General features: G+C 33.8%; 2 protein-coding genes across 2 annotated transcripts; one reads left to right on the forward strand and one right to left on the reverse strand.

Moving 5' to 3' along the window:
* Window positions 1-4026: 4026 nt before the first annotated feature.
* On the forward strand, window positions 4027-8220 carry Smp_161820 (hypothetical protein; the record flags this gene model as incomplete). Its single annotated transcript, XM_018793825.1, has 4 exons — window positions 4027-4100; window positions 4133-4330; window positions 4368-4566; window positions 8143-8220. 4 exons carry the CDS (start codon window positions 4027-4029, stop codon window positions 8218-8220), a joined length of 549 nt encoding a protein of 182 aa, XP_018648298.1.
* A 5594-nt stretch (window positions 8221-13814) lies between these two features.
* On the reverse strand, window positions 13815-19458 carry Smp_161830 (hypothetical protein; the record flags this gene model as incomplete). The annotated part of the gene is made up of 3 exons (XM_018793826.1): window positions 13815-15078; window positions 16205-16908; window positions 19426-19458. 3 exons carry the CDS (start codon window positions 19456-19458, stop codon window positions 13815-13817), a joined length of 2001 nt encoding a protein of 666 aa, XP_018648299.1.
* Window positions 19459-19991: the final 533 nt, after the last annotated feature.

A 19991-nucleotide genomic window follows, 5' to 3' on the forward strand; every position in this document is an offset into this window, starting at 1 on the left:
ATTAGATTTATGGTTTTCATCACGAAATGACACCAGCTAAGATGCCAAACTGCTGTTTAGCCAAATGTACGAATGAAATTCGCGCCAAAATTCAAGACTTGTTATCTGTTATGTGATCGGTTAGTCCACACATTATAGTCTCGCCGACTGATCGTTTGGACTGTATGGACAGGACCATTTGGCAATGGCTTTTCCTTGTTCTTCACTGGCCTTATCCTATAATACATCGGTGAGATAAAAATCTATTTGTTTTAGCTCATCATCAAACAAACGCCTCAACTTGTTATCATGGCAGAATGGTCTAGGTTGGGTTTCAACTGCATAAAGTGACTACAATGTATGCTAGATCAATTCATTCCTGTCCAACCCCAGAAGAATCACTATCCTCACATATTTTCCATATAGGTGGAACCGACTGAAAGTCGAATAACCTGTTATTATACGTAATTCATAATAATTTTATGTGCTAGTTTTACTTAACTTCTCATTGCATGTATCCATTCACTAACTCATTGTTTTATTTAGCATTATTCCAATTCAGAATACTAACTTCGTTGGTATGAATACATAGTTAACTGTAGTTGCAAATAGTAGTAAAGGTTCACTGATGAGCTTGAGTAGCATTTAAATGTTCCAGTGCAGTGGGTTTTTGTAATATCGACCACCAGCAAATATAGTACATCATCAGCGTAAATGAACACAGGCTGGGATTCGATGTAAATAAGGAACAAGTGGCTGTATAGAACTAATTATTGGTTCATTCCGCATTAATGACTATCCTTTGGCATTTCTCTTTCCATCACCACCTGCCTAATTTCCGATCTCCGAGTTGGATAGTCAAATAGGCGAGCAATACAACAGGAATTCAATTTGGGTTTGAACTGTAGATTTCACTGTCTTAACTTCGTTTTAGGTCGCTCAGTCTTGTATTTATAGCATATCAAATGATTGTCCACTTGAATTCTGCTCCATTGTGTAGTAGCGAAATCGAACAAACAGAGTTTCATAATATCGCCGGACTGCCTACTGCGTTTTAGATCCTTAGTAACATTCCCCATTTACTCTCACCTAGAGTAGTCATTTACTGTTTCTTAGAAACGACAGCCCCAACATATAGTGTATTTAAAAGCTCTACAGGACAAAACACTTATAAGTAGATCACCAACGTAGACGATCATTGTCGAATGATTGAGGGCCTACTAAAAGCCGACGGAAACGGTTTGAACAACCAGTTAACGTCAAAGTCACACCTTACGATCAGCACACAACGTGGATTATACTTTTGTTATATCCAAACACTATGGCAACTTCGATGACCGTACAACAAAAATGACGTTACTGGAGTCATTTATCGGTATGAATATGCCCAAGAAATAGTACGAACGCAATTGCACAGGCCAGTCCATGATGTGCAATTAAGTGATGCGCGTCGTTTACAGTTGACCATGCCCAAGATTGGTGAACTGTTCGACATTCACTGATCTAATTGCCGGACGATTTGGCTAGGGTCCCGTAACTGGTCTCGCAACTATAAGAAAATGTAGTGTTTCCGGAAAAAACATCCCAGTTGCATAAATAGTTTGATATTACTTCAATTTTTGTTCAGGCTTCCATATATTTACATAACTTAAGCATCAACCACTCATAAAAGGGACTATTTGTGGCTATCATGTTCTAAACTGTAGTTTCATATATGGCGTCTAGGGCTATAGATCATTGTTAGGTGTATCTGTGAAAATTAAGCTTGAAATGATTCCAGAGATTGAAATTTAAATACTTCTAACGTTTCATCTAGAAAACTCGACTACAATTCTTTAGGGTGATAATAAAAATCAAAATTACCAAAAAGTAGATGATATTTAACAGACAAACCAGGTAAGATAATATGAGTACGCCAGATATACATCATGTGAAAAGTTCCCAAAGTGCAAAATAGGCACAAGAATGAGTGTATGCCTATGCGTAATTTTGTGTTACTAACAGTTAACGTTTGCTGTCCATTTTTTTTATTAAGAGTAAGAATAAACGTATAATTTAGCGATTTCGCCATTGTTTTCCCATTTTGTCGTTAATATACCTAGGTTCCTACCTGTAGGCATCGTTGATCCACCTTTACTAGATACGGAAGCCTGTTAAGCGAAAGCTTCTTTATATTATGTCTGTAACCATTTTGAACCAGTCTTCAGTAATAAGGATAGGAGGTCTATTGACCTATTTTGATCCTCGCAGTTTGTTACACTGTGGAGGTCCAATCTCGTCTTGAATATATCAACAGAAGGTGCTGATATTACGTGTTCTGGTAGAGAATTCCAGTAATTCACTACTCGGTGCGAGAAACGAAACTCCTGACGTAGACGATTTGATCTCGGTGTTTGGACTTCCTTCGAATGTCCTCTCAAATGGTCAGCCGTAGATAGAAGGAAAAGATAGGACATGTTAGTACCAAGGTCATCGTTCAGGATACGATATGCCAATTCGCCGGTAAGAAAACGGAAATAAGTTGAGGTGTCTCAGTCTGTCTTAATAAGATAGGCCGGATAGGCCTTTTACCATTTTTGTCCCGCGGCGTTGGACTCGTTACAACATATCCGCCTCATATTTGAAACAAGGACTCACTGTTTGAATCCCATATTCCAAATGTGGCCGCACGAAAGTTAGGTATAATAATCTAAACATTTCCTCATCCAGTTACCGGAAAAATCTACGAATAAACCATAATACCCTACAGTCTTTTGCAGCAGCAGCCTTACAGTGACTGGTTGTTTGAGATCGTTACTTAGTATGACTCCCAAATCTTTATAGTTTCTTACTTTGGGCAACACTAGTCCACATATTGTGTGGTAATACGAATCATCGTAGTTATTTAATTGCATCAATACACTTTTGTTAGGATTTACTTCTAGTGACCACCCGTTCATCCATGCCACTAATGAGTTAAGATCTTCCTGTAATACTATTCTGTCTGACATGCTATATATGGATCTCCAAATCTTTATGTTATCGGCTGGCTTAGCTATAGTTGGCAATTCATTTACATAAAGTAAAAAGAAAAGGGGACCTAGGATTGTGCCCTAGGGGACTCCACTTTTTACTGGTTCCCACGATGAGAGAGCTCTAGTTACTCTTACCCTTTGTCTCCCGTCATAAAGAAAGTCACTTATCCAGTCAATGACTGCATAATGAATTCCAAAAGTTTACAGTTTTAATTTAAGACCAGAATGAGAGACCTTATCAAAGGCTTTACTTAGATCTACGAAAATCACATCGACAGGAATATTGCGATCTTTTGCCTCAGCCCAATCTTCTCTTGCAATGAGAAGATTTGTCAAACATGATAGGCCTTTCCGAGAACCATGTTGTTCCCTGGATAAAAGATCATGTCCTTCCACATAGTTTATAACAGTAATGCGAATGATTTTTTCCATCACTTTTACAACTGCACTAGTTAAGCTGACGGGTCGATAGTTACTAACTAAATCTCTACTCCCAGCCTTATACACCGGACTAATTATCGTGTCTTTTCAATCTCTGGGCAATCTGGACTGCTGCAGGGACATATCAAGCAGTATCGCTAAAGGTTCAGCAACTTTATCTGATAGGGCTTTCATAATCCTAGGATGGATATCATCAGGACAACTGGACTTATCAGGTTTGAGATGCTGAAATAGTCTTAAGACAGTATCTTCCTCAATAACCAAAATGGAATAATTACTTTCCTGTGCATTAGAGACTAAAAAGGACTACTTTTAAGCAATAACAAAAAATTGAATTTAAGAAGGGAAGGAATTTGAACGAGTTTAGACTGGCTCTGAACCGGAAAATAATAGTCACTGAAAATATGTAGAAAAGCACTCTCGAGTTATTGCTCCTGAGAGTGATTTAAATTTTGTCCAACATGATATTTATTGACGATATCTTCAAGCATCATTCTCATTCCTTGAAAGATTATCAAAGTGAAAACGTCTTTTTTCGCACCGATTGTGTATATCTTAGGTTGTGGCGCTAGCGTTAAGGTTCGTCGTCCCTATGACATCGACATCTGAACAAAGAATCACTATCGCCCTGCAAAAGATAACTCAAAAGTTGGGGAGATGTTTTCTGTAAGCTTTTTCAAGTTGCTATTATTTTTTAGCGAGAACGTTGAAGATAAATGCAGCCATATCAGATCTAAAGATACAACTTGGTTCAACAACATTGTACAAGATATCGTGGCTGACTTTCAGAAGAATTCATCCGAAGCCTGCTCAGCTGTCCTCTCGCAGTATGACATAAACAACAAAGAAATCTTGTTGGAAGAAGCTAACAAAACACTAAACCACACGAAATCCTGGTAACTTACTTCAATATGTCCTTACAAATTGGTATAGGCGACCTTCTGGAGATCCTGAGAAAGATATCAGGGCTCACCTTTTGCCTCTCAAAAGGTCTTATATGGAGAATTTGTCTTCCTATTCACAAGAACTGGATTTAGAATTGGGTAGACGTTCAGAGGAACTAAGGAGATTACGTCAAACTCTTTATGATGCAGTAATTGAATTTCGATCCCTGGCAGAGAAACTACAAAACGTAAGTAGCTCACTTTATCTTTAAGGCATATCTGTTAGTGTAAATGTCGTAACGACCTGTGAGCTATTTTATGTGACCCTATCGGAAGAGAAATAGGAATTCCATGTATTAGCAATGACTATTTACTGATCACTGAAATGATGAGCATCTAAACTACGAATGTGGACGGTGCAATATTATGATAATAGCCTCCCAAGGATTTGTAGTTGATCTGATGGGTTCGCTCAAAGGGTTCTTTAAAAATAAAACTGAGATTTACACAATAATTCAAGTTAGATGAGAAATGAGTTACTGGAACCAAAACTTACTTGTTTTTATCGAGCAGGTGAGTTATATTTTGATGTACACCGTGCAGACTGACTAATTTTAAATATTCACACTCGTTTTGTCGTCAGTATTCGAATCGTTATCACATTAGTTAGAGCTTCTTCAAAGTATATCAGTTAAATTTAACCTACTCTAATTTAACCTAACTCTAAGGGGTGGATATGTACTAAAATGGTTAGTATTAAGTGTGGAAACCAGACAGAAGTATAGGTTCATCGGATCAATTTCCTAAAAATAATCTAAAACATAAAGAATTTGGCGCTGCAATGCACCATCTGACTCCATCGCACCTAACAGAAAAGAGGAAACCAACAATACTGAAACAATGCTGATATCGACAAGTGGAATATTAATGAATGGTAGACAGAAATGTGTAATATTTGTGTGTAGCCAATGAATTTTCAGCATTATTAAGACATCATCTACTTGACAAACAGTTATGGGGTTCAGATCTATCAGTCATAACCCCGTGGATTTATGTCTTGTTTTTAACTGATCCGTTTTCAGACTTTATTCAGTTTATATAGTGCTGAAACGGTAATACAAGAACACGAACTATGCGCTCAGAAAACGGTCTGAATTCAGATTATATAAGACTAACGCGTATTTTTTTGGAACTGCATTTAATAAGCCCAATCCACTGGTCCTATATAGTGCTGAAACGGTAATACAAGAACACGAACTATGCGCTCAGAAAACGGTCTGAATTCAGATTATATAAGACTAACGCGTATTTTTTTGGAACTGCATTTAATAAGCCCAATCCACTGGTCCTAACACGTACGAACAATGCTTCGAGAATACTTATAGTTTAGTACATTGATTCTTTTTATGCCTTACTTCAGCTATCGTTTCCCCTTTCTTAAGTCATGACAGCGCACTCTTGTGTATTTGATTTTCAATACTGAACAAACAAATATATACCACAACTGACACTTAAAAGCTTATTCTGGTAATCTAAAACGTAAGTTTACTTGAACCACCAGATAACGAATTCATTGTTAGGCATTGTATTTGGCCATTGTAGTGTATCTATCTCAAGATACATTTTAGCTGTCTTCTCTTAAAAACGTGCTTGGATATCTGGATAGGCGAAAATTATTACTTTTAAGTAATCTGTTTGTTCTGCTACAAACCAATCATTGTCGCAGGTTCACAGGTAGTGACCTGCTAACAGTATTTTTCTGATGACCAAAACAACAATGTGTCAGTAACGTCCACATAGCACATTATTTGCCAACTCTGAGGCTAAATAAAAATGCCGAGAGGTGGTCAGTTTATATAAAGGTATGGTATGAAAGTTAGCTGCATATGACTGGGACACATCGGTCCATCACTACTTGATTGGGTCGTAGAGACAGTAATAAAAGGCGGACTATTTTGTTATCCACATAACTTGGTTGTATAAATAGGCTGTGCCAATCAGATCACCTGCACCAGAACCTTTTTTTCAATCCTGTACCCTTCAGTACTCAGACAGTGGTCTGTGTATTCACCTTATGACAATATAACCCAGTGTTCCAACCTCACACTATGTATATCAGTTACTTATAATGTATTTTAAAAGCCTCAGTTATAGCGTGTGGTGTTAGCGCATTCGAGACTATCTGTCAAAGTGTTGCTTAAGAACAGCCTTGAACAGATTACATATATTAGGGTTGGTTGGGAGAAAAAGTACTCTGGAACCGTAAGCGTGATTAGTGTATTGTGTGTTATTAAATGGAAATTTCCAACTTTATTCGGACAGGTTAAGCAAATAGACATATATCTTAGCGATATGTCCATAGTAATCGGTCGTTTATGAACAATCAATAAATAAAAGGCAGAAAACCACTGAAATCGCATATTTGTCAAGATCTAATAAAGAACGTGTTATGCAATTTTTTGACTCGAATAATATGTGGTTTTGATGCTTCTGAGTAGTTATATGATCCCAAAGTCAATGGAATTTTAAAAACAACCCATCAGTTAAGTTTCTCTGTCATTTTCATGAGAGGATCTGTGTCCAAGTAATCGGCTACTACGTTGACTAACGATTTTCTAAATATAAGTCTAATATTTTATCGTTTCTAAAAACTATTGCTACAGTTTAATTGGGGTTTTGCAACATGATACCGAATGCCCTGGTACGACCAAGAGTGGAAAAAGTCAGCTCTCCCATTTGAAACGCTTTCACATGGCCACGTGCATACAACCACTTCCAGGGAAGTCCTAATTACTGCCTTCTCGCGGCGGGGGTGTTGTTTACAAAAAGCGAATGTTCGGCACTTTAACCGTGTTGGTGGGCACAGGGGGTCTACCTAGGAGAGTCGGAAAATCTTAATTCCAAACCAATGGTGCACACGGGCTCCAGGATCCTGAGGAAACAAGTGGCGTATAAACCAATTATTGGCCACCGGCTACCATGGGATTGCATCCCCTAACGTTGCTCCACTGCCTTTGAGATCAGAACTTTAGGTCGAAGGCTCCGGGTGTGGCCCCCTAAGGAAACCACTTGCTTCGGTCTGGGCACTCGGGCAGTATCATAGCCCACACACAAATCAAGTGACCTGTGTGGTGCATATGTATTCAGTGCCCCTTTGTACCAATACTTATGCGTTTAAATAAATAAACAAATAAACTGAAAAAACATCGTATTCCTTTCGCTGTATAACTTGACGAGCTATAGTTCTAAATGTCATCTTAGGAACTGCTAATAAAAATGAAAGTTACTTTGTTACGTTGTTTTCATCAAGTTAATTATAGCGATACCGAGGTATGTTCCATAACTTTTTTATCAGAAAGAAAAATGGGATCATATAAGCTAATCCTTCATTGAACTGGTAATTGAACTCTGTTGAGATAATGTCAAGTCTAATAGATGAAATTGCTAGTTATTGTATTAGACATATCAAATAGTCCCCACAAAATACTGGTTTTTCAGTTTAAACACAACTTCAAATTGATTGTGCTGTAAATTTGACGGTAATTCTTCATTTATGTATGTGGTGTTAACGTGTTGCAAGTGAGCCCTAGTAAATTCTGTTTACTATCTGTTTCATTGATATAATGTAGTAGTGCGATTACTTTAGAAATGAATGACTTGAAAATCCCTATATATATGTAGGTAAATATTAGGCAATAAAATAATTTACATATTACCTCTTTTTATTTCGAAACAATAAATACATTTCTTTCTTCACACAACGCTTGGAATGAGAATATTTATATTGAATACTTTAATATTCCAATGTTTTTTTCCATTTTCAGTTATCCAAGTCCACTAAAAGTTGTGGACTATGTACTACTGAATTTCAAGAATCACCTAACTCGATGCTAGACAAATAAAAAAAATAATAAAGAACGGAAAAGTTTAACATCTGCCCATATTTTTTGACTGTTTTATTTCCTTAATTACTAATGGGGTTGTAAACTTTTTTTTATTTGTAGCTCAGTCTTTATTTTATTTGTTACTATTTTTGTTAATGAAAATCAACAAATAAATATTCCCTTGAAAAAATAAAATAATTTATGTTATAAAACTTACCGTTGTCTGATTGACCCACAGATTCTTTGATTTGCTAAATAAAATGAGTAAAGTTTTATGTTTATACGATAATAATAGTAATGATAGTTTTTAATGCTTTAATCTAATTATAATAACAAAATGCGTATAAATATCTATCAAGTTGACAATAATTTAGGACTTGATACAGAGAGAATACTCACAGTCAACGTTAATATATAATCTTGCGCAGATAATTTTACAATCGACGAAAGGTCCTTTAGACTGTTCAACTCCAGAAATCACACCAGTCCCTATATTTAGGGTCATTGTGTAGAGTCTTTAAGACTGTAGAAACCAGTGTGCAGAAGAATCGTTGTATAGAATTGCAAATTATTGTCGTCAATAGATTTACCTTTTAATTACCAAACTAAACGTGAATATATCGTTTATTATATGTCTGTTCTCCTTTACTTTATTTTGGGGAAATGACTTGTTCTTTCACTCCAATAAATTGACAAAACTGTCCGTTATTGTTACTTACTATGTCATTCTAGTCAACCACCTACTTACAGTTTATACATTGATTGCTCAATTATGCATCGATATTGTCTTGGTATATGCTATCCAATGTTTTGAGAAACTATATTTCATCGTCTTAGAAAGACAAAGTGTAAATACATTTTGATTTTGGCAACTATCTGTTCTAGACGTTAATTCTCTATTTGATATTTAATATCTTTCATTCCACATAAACCTCCATGTAGAGGTATGTGTTTAGTGGGTTTGTCAGACCTAATGTTCATTCGTATCTGTCCTAATCGATTGGTTTTGTTTGACAAAATAGAGCTTTCATTTTTAATCTCATAAAATAACTCTCACTTAGAATTATGTTTCAGAAGTCAAAGATAGGTCACGCTAGTGAAACCAAGTCCAAGCAGAATCAGGGTGTTTTCCATTATCATTTCCAACCTATTTGCAAATACTTTCACTGGTTGATTTGATAATACATTATTTCCCAGCACATATCTAATAACTAAAATGAATTGTTCTTTGACTACTACATGCAATATTGTCATCTTTATACGATCGATATCAATAGGCCACAATTTGATAGTTTCTCAGTATCGTAAACACTGTTCACACAGTACTGTTGTTTTAACATTCGGATTTTTCTTCCATGATACGTGTTTCCTTCCGTTGACTGGAATTGATGCCACTGAGCAACCAAGCTCGTCTGTACATTTGACTTTGTCGCACTTTTCTACGTGAGGCCTGGTGATACTTTTCACCTATCTAAATCAGAATAGGTATAGTTGTGTTTGAAGCTGTAACTCAACGATTGAAAGTTAGATTAGCTAACCATCATTCTGTTTTGTCGAAAATGAGAGGAAGAAATCTAAATTGATCCGTATGTGATGTATCACCTGTCTTAACATTTAAGATGTATGATAGAAGGAACTAGGTTGTACCATAATCTCTCTTCCTTCCTGTACTATATCCTTATATACAACCTTTCTTTATATACTACCACCACTAAATTAATTACTTCTATGAATCCGGTGTTCATCTTGTTGTGCTAACGAGGTATGGCAACTTGGACCGATGCATATATGTGCCTGGTCCTACATTGTAGCTGACTGACTGACTGATAATCAAGAAATCATCCAATAATTCAGTCGACGGTCTTTGTGAATTCTTGTCTCTAAATTATAGATTTACATTCCTCGCGAAGCCTTTTGAAGGTTCAATTGACTAGCGAGTGGATATGAGGACTTGGTTTTAGTTTCCATATCCCATTAGCTTTCGTGCCTTAGATATGATCTTAATTTGTCAGGCCAACTGATTTGACAGTTCTTGCATATATAAATATATTTCACTAGTCAGCCTGATATTCCATCTACTGAGAAAATAGTCCAGTGTTCACTTACGCTTTTGGCTTCAAACAGTCTAAAATTAACTGATCAGAATTCCCGTTTGTCTCATTTGGTTTTATCGGGTCTGTTATCGTTTTATACTTCTGGATAGTATCCATTTGGGAGATCGATGCCATAAAAAGTACAATATTGCTAGAAATCGTATGTAGACTTATTCTACCAACTTTACTCAAGCATCTGACAACTGGTGAATCCATATTTACAATGCCTTTAAAAGTAACCTCTGGATTCTTAAACTTAGTCCACATCTTTTTGTGACTTCTAAATTCTGTATCAAGGTGGAAATATGTACGCCCATAAAATTATATATTTGCACACACATACATAAAGGAAAATTTCAGGAGTTATTTCGCTTACTTCTTTGTTGAGTTGGTTTGTGCATAAATTCTTCAATTAAATTCATCCGAGTAATGTGATTGGAAATTGAGAGGCCTAAATTCTGATATCTTTTTCTCGCCAGTGCTTCATAACGACAGTGAAACTTTCCAAGTACAGGTTGACAGGTATGTGGTTCTATTCTAAGTAGATTAGCTCGTTCAACTGATATCTTATGCTTATCTGAATCTACATGAAATGCTTTTGACCCCTCATACGTTCTTCCATTACACCCGTACATTCTTTCTCAGTTAAAAGAATACCAAGAAAATATTAAGTAAAATAACCTTAATAGTTATTTTCAATAGTTTTTCACACTTTATTATTACAGTGCATTTTAGTAATAGGTAACATCTTCCAGTTTCTAGATTTTTAGCCAAATTATGTATATAACTTCTGTCTCAACATTTCTCCTTGAATAACACACTTGTTGTTTAGTATTTTATGAACCGTATTGCGCTTTATATAAACTTTAACAACATGAACTCTGGCTATGTTCTATATCAAATATAACTGACTTGACATGCAAGAATCCCAATGTCGTTTCGGCTCGTTGCTCCGACTGATGGGTGGAGAGAAACATACATCAATCAGTGCGGTGTCTCAGTGTGGGTTTTTAACATGTAGTCTCAATGATAAATTAAACATCTTACATAACCTCGTTACTACGTTACTCTGCTGATATACCTAATTAGTTGGCTAAACAAATGTTTAAAAATTTGGAAAATCAGAACACATGTTTAGTTAAGCTGTGATGTGCAAGTTTTAAGACTAAAAGACCGTTATAAATACCTATTATTGGGATAGGGAATCAATATTTAAGGTTGGCTTATGGTCAAACTGATAAGTTGGTTGTAAGGGCTTAATAAATCTGATATTTCATATAGAATCGCATTTTGCACTGGAGATCATTCATACATTTGAACTGAAACTTTTGTAAAATTGAAACTCAATAAATTGCTTTTTTTATTTAGTCGTAGTATAACTCTTCTAATTTATCTTAAATAAATTGTTGTCCATCTTAAGTTTTTGCTAATGATGTTGTCTGAAAAGGCAACGAAAGTTTCATGATTAAACTATCCAGCCCAGAGACCACAACTACACAAGTAGTTGATCACGATTTTATAACAACAAACCGGAACCAAAGTTAATGTTAACATATATCTGTATAGTGTGACAAAGGTGTTTAGAATCTGAATAGAGTTAAGAAAGATTGGATAAGATATTACAATCGCATCTCATGCTTCATAGAAAGTTCGTAAAAAGTTCATTAGAGCAGTAACCAAAGACTTGGAATATTTGAATAAAGTATTTAAGTGATATTATAATAAGTAAACACAAGCTAACAAGAATTGGAAAATCAACATCACAAACTCTGAATATTACATTCATCTAGAACATCTTTTTAAATTATAAGGAAAGATGGATAGTGTCTAGGAGTGGAACCCAGGACGAGTGTTTCGTCCTATTTGGAACTCGTTAGCTGGATGTGCCTGCATCTCAGAGTTGATGTTCACTCTGGGACTCAAACCCAGGCAATATTGAGGCAATACGCACTGTATGTACATATGCCAATAAGAGACTGATTAATTGCAATCCTAAATATCAATCGGAAGATTCAAGTGAATTCATCTTATTAAATATTTATAATTTGTTTAGATTCTAACAGTATTTGTTACATTATATATACTATACATTTTCGGTATTTTATATTTTGTATTATTTATTCATAACCCCGCCTGTAGCTCTTCTAGAGTTACTGCCAGTCCCAAGCCCGGATAAGGGAGGAGAGTTGGGCATAGGGTTAGCGACCCTTATCCCGTAGAAAACCAACTCGCTAAAAAATCGCTAACCAGAAAATTATTTATTCATATAGTTTTTCACAATCTATTCTTTGATGGATTGTTAATTTATTATCATTTGCTAGAATGACAGTAATGGGTGAGGTTTTATGTTTGCAAAGTGAAATGGTTGATATTCCTTTAAAATCTACATACAGTGTTAGTTGATTAAATAATCATTATCATATGGTTATTACTTTTTTTACCAATTACCTTATTTGTATTTTGACTTTTGCCATTCATATATTTATTGAGATTTTACTTACTTTATTGAGTTATACTAACTGTATTCGTGATAAATATCTGTACAAATCTAAATATGTTTTTCATGGGTATTCACTCGATTCCAAATATGAAAATAACACACTTGCCTGTTTTTAAAAGACTACAAGTTGTTTCGTAAATGGATTGTAAAGTCATTGTTTTGTGGGTTTAACTAAATATAATAATATTCTGTCACTAAGTAAGAGTCCGATACTCTACTCTACACCAATTACTCATTCAATATGACTGAGGAATAAATCATACACTAACTTCTAACTAACTTAATTTATACAAAAATATAACAAACTTCATTTGTAATTTTGAAATGAAATAAGTCTATGTTATTCTTCTTAAAACACTATTCTCATTCCTTCTTCCATGGAATAAAAAAAGGAAATAAGTGTATGAAATATACCAGATTTTTTTAAGTAACTATGACATATTGCAAAACTCATCAATTCTGTTTTACAGTAATAAATATAATTGGAGTGGAGTTCAACCGGGTCTGTTGTGAGATAGTAACTCACTGAAGACAATGGTGGACAGTGGCTCCATTTCGTGGATCGGTTGAAGTTAGACATTAACACAGTTGGATGCCAGCTCAGTGGTCTAGAGTTTAAGCGTTCGCGCACAACACTGATAGGTCCTGGGTTCTGATCTCTTGGAGTGGGATCGTGGATTCACACTGCTAAGGAGTCCCACACTAAGACGAAACGGCCATCCAGTGCTCCCAGGTTTTCCATGACGGTCTAGCTTCGATTGACTCATGAATTCAATTATAAAATTATTAGATATGATTGTTTTTATACTGAAATCTTTTAAAATAAAATCTTTTTGGAAATTATAATAGCAGGTAACTTCCAGTATAGTTTCAAGTCATGAATTAGTGATATTAACTAAAGTAAATAAGAATCAGTAAGTTTTAAAGTATTTTTCGGAGTTTATATCTACCTTGTTTACCAAAAATAGAAGTAAATTATTTACACAATTGATTTTTCAACTAATTTGTATCAGTACAACTTACAAGTCTACTGTGTTTGAAGCTTTTTGATGATCAATTTTGATTCCTGTCGATTCTTTAGGTGATAGTTTATCTTGTGAATGATGAATAATTTTACACAAATCATTCATATTATCAAATAGAAAATTTTCTTGCTTCTTGGTCATAGATTTTGAAGTTGATATCTGATAAGATACATTTTTTGTTAGAATATTAACCATTGGCAAAGTAGAGGGTTTCTCATTTTTAGGTTGTTTTCTTTTGATAGACAGTGAATTACTTAATTCCATGAGTAATTTTTGTTTAAACATTAGTCCACAATGTGGCTGCTTCAGTATTCCTTGGTTAACATCTGATGACCCCCAGTATATTTCATACAATAGTTTTAATGCTGATATCCTGTCTTTTTGAAGTTTCGGTGTTGGCATTAAACCTTCTTGCTTATATGATGGAATAATGTTTGCCTCCAGCGCTTTGTCAAACCTCTGTAAAATTTTTTGTGTATCAAAATTCAAATCAAAGTCCCTGATATCCGTATCTGATGGATTTTCTGATGGTCTTATTGCTTTTTTCTGTATTTTATGGGGTTTGTGCTGAATTACTTTATAAGCAGGTCGTGAAATAATGGACGAAGTTGGTTGTATTGTCAAAATTGATCCTATTTTTGGAAGAGACGTGATAGTCAGTGAAGGCTCTATCTGAATTTTTGGAGTTTCTAAAGTTTGTTTTTTATATCGAAGTCCATTTGTTCTGTTCATTTTATTTACCTCTACTTTTCTCGTTTCTTGTTTCGCCTGATTATGTAATGAAGGCAATTCATATAACGTTTCAACTGAAAAATTAAATCCTGAATTTTGCCGTTTAATTTGTTTTGATTTTGTATACATAAAGTTCATTACCAAATTCGTGAACGATGGAGTTCGACTGAGGTTTTCCTGCTTTCTTAACTCCCTTATTTTAGGTAGTGTCTGTACAGATGTTAGTGGAAATAATTCCCGGTTTATTGGGCCTGATTTTGTAAGCAAAGCTGTTTCAAATAAAGACTGTTCACTTCTACTTGTCAAACTATCTTTTACAAAACAGGGTTTATTTATTATGCTGTTTGTTAAATTAATTGCTGTGCTTTTAGGAAGATGCTGTCTATTATTCATCAGATTTTCTTTGTATTTTGTAAAGTGTTGAGCTTTAATTACATTAACTTCCTCTTTTTTTGATGTCCTTTGTTTATTGAGACTGTTTTTTCTACTAATTAACATTTTAGTAGTTTCATTAGCCATTGTATTTCTACAATAAATAAAAAACACAAATATCCTAACCTTTCTGAGATAAAATCGATTAGTTATGATCTACAAATTAATGATTTATTAAATTTAACTGTTATTGTTCATTCATCTTTGTTCACATTATTTGGGTTAACCACTTGGAAAGTGTTGACAGATGACACTTGTCTACTATAATTGATTTCAATCAAGATCGAGGTCTACAGAACAAACTATGAGTCATATGTAGGGAAATTCAAACACTTCGTTTCTGCCTGAAGTTTGTGCTGATGATGTCGTCCAGAATAGGGACGAAAGGTTCACGACCAAACCATCCAGCTCAGAGAAAAAAACTCTACCAAAATCATCCACCTGAGCTACACACCACCATCCCTAGAAACAGTCCTGGATATCGCACTTTTAAGTTTGCAAGATATCAAGATCTTCCTCAATGATGAATGTTAATATTCTTGCAATTATATAATACGTACGATTAGTCTCAAGTCATTTAGTCCTGTTATTGTTTTTAACCACACCTCCCATTACAGTGTAAGGGTTGGGTTTTCCTATCGCAGTAAATTAGAATCGTATCTAATATAGCGTTTGTTTCTTAAGTTACTGTTATTCCTGACTGATCGGTTTTAAACTGAGAAGTCTTACCTATACTGCTGACCTTACAACAGTACTGAGTCAGTATGAAGCATTCTATGACAAACTTAAATCTTCCTTAATAATGCATTCAGAGAAATCCTGGAATCACTTACTATAAAACTAATATCCCTAAGAAAAAGAAAAAAAGTTGTCATTGAATTCTCTTCGTTCCAACCTTTTCACTGGTCCGCCTATCATTGTTATGTCGTTTTCCAGTCACTGATTTACTCACTGATGTTTTCGCTATAGCACGTATTAATTGAAAGCAGTCCCACTTACACTCGGTCCTTCAGCGACTTTCATCTAACTGTTAAACAATACTTTTCATAAATTTTTGTGTCCATAAATAGATATTTTTGAATAAAAACATTCAGACAACAGTAAATAATTGATTTATATTAGATTCATTCACAGCTCTTAACTGATAACATATGGGGTAATCAGTTATTATGAACTGCGAACAAAGGTTCAGTCTGTACTCTATCAAAACAAGTGCTTACCTCTTTAACATTACAAGGTTCCCTCCATTTTTCGCTGGTCTCACTGAATCGTCATAAGATAACTCAAGACTTTTCAAACTTAAGGACGGGAAGGGTGCTTTTGGCAATTCTTGAACTCGCTTTGCTAAAACTTCTTTAGGATTTGATAGAAATTCTTTCATTTGTGTTTGACCCTGTGGAGTTATTTTACTAGTTGATAACCTGAGTTGTTGTCCGACCAAGTACGCTTTTATTTTATTGTTTTCTAAAGCATCACTTTCAATATGTATACTTTGTGATGTATCTAAATTTTTACATGTAAGTTTGTCTCTAGAAGATTCAAACGATTCAATATTCTCATCAAACTTTTCGGTTTTATCACCGGTTTTAACTTTTGAGAAAGCTTCAATTGAATACTTGTGCAACCCAACATCTTTCTCCTTAAATGATGAAGATCCTATTATCTTTAAAATTTCATCAGGCATTTTGTTGCGGTTTGTTTGTCTCCATTTGTTAACTTTGATTAATCCGTTTGTCTGAAGTTTCATTTCGTTTTGTTGCATCTTATCTAGTTCATCTGCTCTACCTTCTTGAAACACTTCGTCTAATTGAAAAATTATATCAAGTATTTTACATAATCTAGAGGTGTTCAATTTGTCCTGTCTTGTTGTATCCTTCGAAGTTAAATTATTCATATCGAATTGATTGCTTTGTTTAACTGTTTCCTAAATAAATTTATTTTAACCTTATTTATTAATACTTTCAGAAATAGAAACATTTTAGATTATAAGTCAAAGATAATTTCCATACGCTTTTTTGAATACATCAGTGATTAAGATAGTCAATCAATCACTTACTATCTAAGAATGTTTGATGACAAGACAATCTTATATGTAAGAAAAAAGTTGTATCTTAACAAGTGACCTTCGCAACAAATAAATTACATGTGAATATTGAATATACTTGTATTCATTTCTGAGTAGTGGAAGTATTTACAGTTTGCTGAGAAAACGATTCGGTTAAAGAACTTTATGTACTAATATATAAATAATTTTGGAGCTATTTATGTGATAATTGTCTAGATAAATAGATGAATTAATCGATCGCATTGACGTAATCAAATTCGCTATGTACCTATTTCTTTCCTATTTCATTCCTAACTTTAGCTTTTAGATTTTGTTTCCTTCTTTTAAACTATATTTCTCAGGTACTGAATTGTTATTCTATTTCTCTTCCTGTATTTTTTCATCTGGTCAATCTTGTCTCTTATCATGATAGTTTCACGTGTCATGCATTGAACCCAGCTGTCTTGGATTAACGATGATAGTGAAAAACTGGTTCACCTTATGATTATTATATTTTCTTTATACATATTACTTTTATATCTTCTTGTTTATTGTATGGTTGTTAATCCATATCTCGTTTTAGAAGTTACTTTCAGTATGAAATCATAACTTTCTAAATGTTTATAATTAAATAGAACTTATGTTCACACAATGTATGTTTAATCTAATTTATTATTCCTCACTAACCTGTACAAGTCATACCTTCATTAGTTATTAATTAATAGTCAGCTGAAATGTATCAGTGTATCGTCACGAAACAAACAGAAAGAAATTCAGTAAAATTAATTATAACATGGTAGTGACTAATGAAAATAAGTTTATGTGGTTCTAGTGTTAAATAAATTTATAATTCATTCTATATTTACACATTGACTTGAATATTAAATCGCTATTTAAACAATTAAAGCAATACTACTTATTTGTACAAATAAGACTTTTGCCTCAAAATTAAGTGAAGTCATAATTGATCACTTAGCTCCATAAATATTCCTAAATAGATATTTTTACATACATTGACAAACTATCAGAATTTAATCAGTGAAAGGTTTTGTGGATATTATAGCAATTTAATAGTTAAATTCATGAGTTAATTGAGTTTAAACGTTCATGCGCGAGACCGATAGGTCCTGAGTTCGAATCTCGTGAGGCGGGATCAAAAGTCTTAGTTGAAATCATGAGTCCAGGTTTTCTATGGTGGTCTAGATTCAGTTTACTCATCAATTCAACTATTAAATCAGAATTTATTTATTATGATATTGATGTTTAAATAAAATCAAAATTAATTTAAAATTACCTGAAGCTTAATAACTGACGTAAATACATTCTACACAAAAAAAGAAAGCAACAATAAAGAGAAGTAAATGAATTCATAAAAACATTTTACAAGATGACTTTAATAGTAAACGACAATTAACAAATTATTATTGATAGCTTTATTCAATATTATACTTTTGGTATAATATAGAATGCTCAGCATAAAGTATTTCAGCGAGTTTCCGTTTCTTATTTCTTGATCGATATTGACAATAAATATTGAGTGATCACCAGTTAGATGTTAGCAGTGCAGGAATCGACATCTGAATAATGTATATTCTTTTCGCTGCATATTGCCGGCTACCACGATGTCTCTGATTGGGTTCTTTCGTAACTTGTACAGCGAAATGTAAACTTTTCACAAACGCACCTGAATAGGTTATAAAACTAATAGGCACAATGATGTGTTAAAACAAACAAAATTAGATCAATTTTGATAGTGTAATAAGAAGATGAAGATTATCGGAAGTATGTGATATATCAGCGCAATACATTTCAAACAATCTGACCACACATATACCTGTTAAAAACATTTATATATAAAAATAAAAGGTCAACTAGACTGGAAATGGGGGGGGGCAAGAGGAAACAAGGATAATAATAATAAAAATAATGTTAAAACAATTGGAAACCTAAACACTCTGGATAATAAGCTTATGGTAACAGGGTAGGTTTAAGGTGAGAACAAACTGTTTTTGAATACACAAAGGGGATTTGAATTTCCGTGTGGCTAAAGCTTCGATAAACTTTAGTATACACCCTTTCACACTTTTATACAATACCACAAAAGCCGAGTTAAGATCAATCTTATGGCCTGTTTTGATTATATGTTTGGCAATAGAGGATGATGGATATTTATCCTCTACTCTTATCGAGTCATTTGATTCTATTTGTTTCTGCAACCATTTTGGTACATGTTCGAAATGTATTGCGCTAATATACCACATAGTTCTGATAATCTTCGTCTTTTTATTGCACTATCGAAATTTATTAAAAGGGACTAATTACTGTAAAATTAGATATTGTATCATTTTATTCAGTTGTATCATAAACTTATTCCTCGTAAAACATGCTAAGACCTACTTTAAGTTTTTTAATTTGATCATCTACATTCATATTAAAGTTGCTTAAAATTGTTAGCGCAGACAAGGCTTGAACAAATGCATCTTCTTTGATTTCCTGACTAATATTTTGTCTTTCTTTCACAAAATGATACCATTTTAAAAAATGTTGCTCAGCATAATTCTGAATATGTTTTTTACATTGATCATTCAGTTTATATAATCTGTAATAATGTAAAAGAAAATTAAACACTTCGGAAAGTTGAACATGTAATTCTATTTCAAGGAGAGTTCAATTGAACCAACTAAATTTATAATTATGTCAACATCTAAGATGGAACAAATAAGAATCTCTTGTTTATTGAGTTTTATCTTGAAACGTCCATGATTTTTGTGTTTAGGTTTTAAAAAATGTGTCTTTTTCTTAAGTGAAAGAAAAGAAGTCGAATACTTCAGTAAGAGTTTACCCTAAAGAATAATAAATGGAAATATATCATGTAATTAATTGTTATGAATCACTTAGAGGCAATGATACGCAAATGTTTTTTGAAAATAGCTTTCATGAAGAACAGATTGATTTGTTTAGAA

The sequence above is a fragment of the Schistosoma mansoni genome, chromosome 1 (assembly GCF_000237925.1).
Source record: "Schistosoma mansoni strain Puerto Rico chromosome 1, complete genome".
In the NCBI taxonomy this organism is placed as follows: Eukaryota; Metazoa; Platyhelminthes; class Trematoda; order Strigeidida; family Schistosomatidae; genus Schistosoma; species Schistosoma mansoni.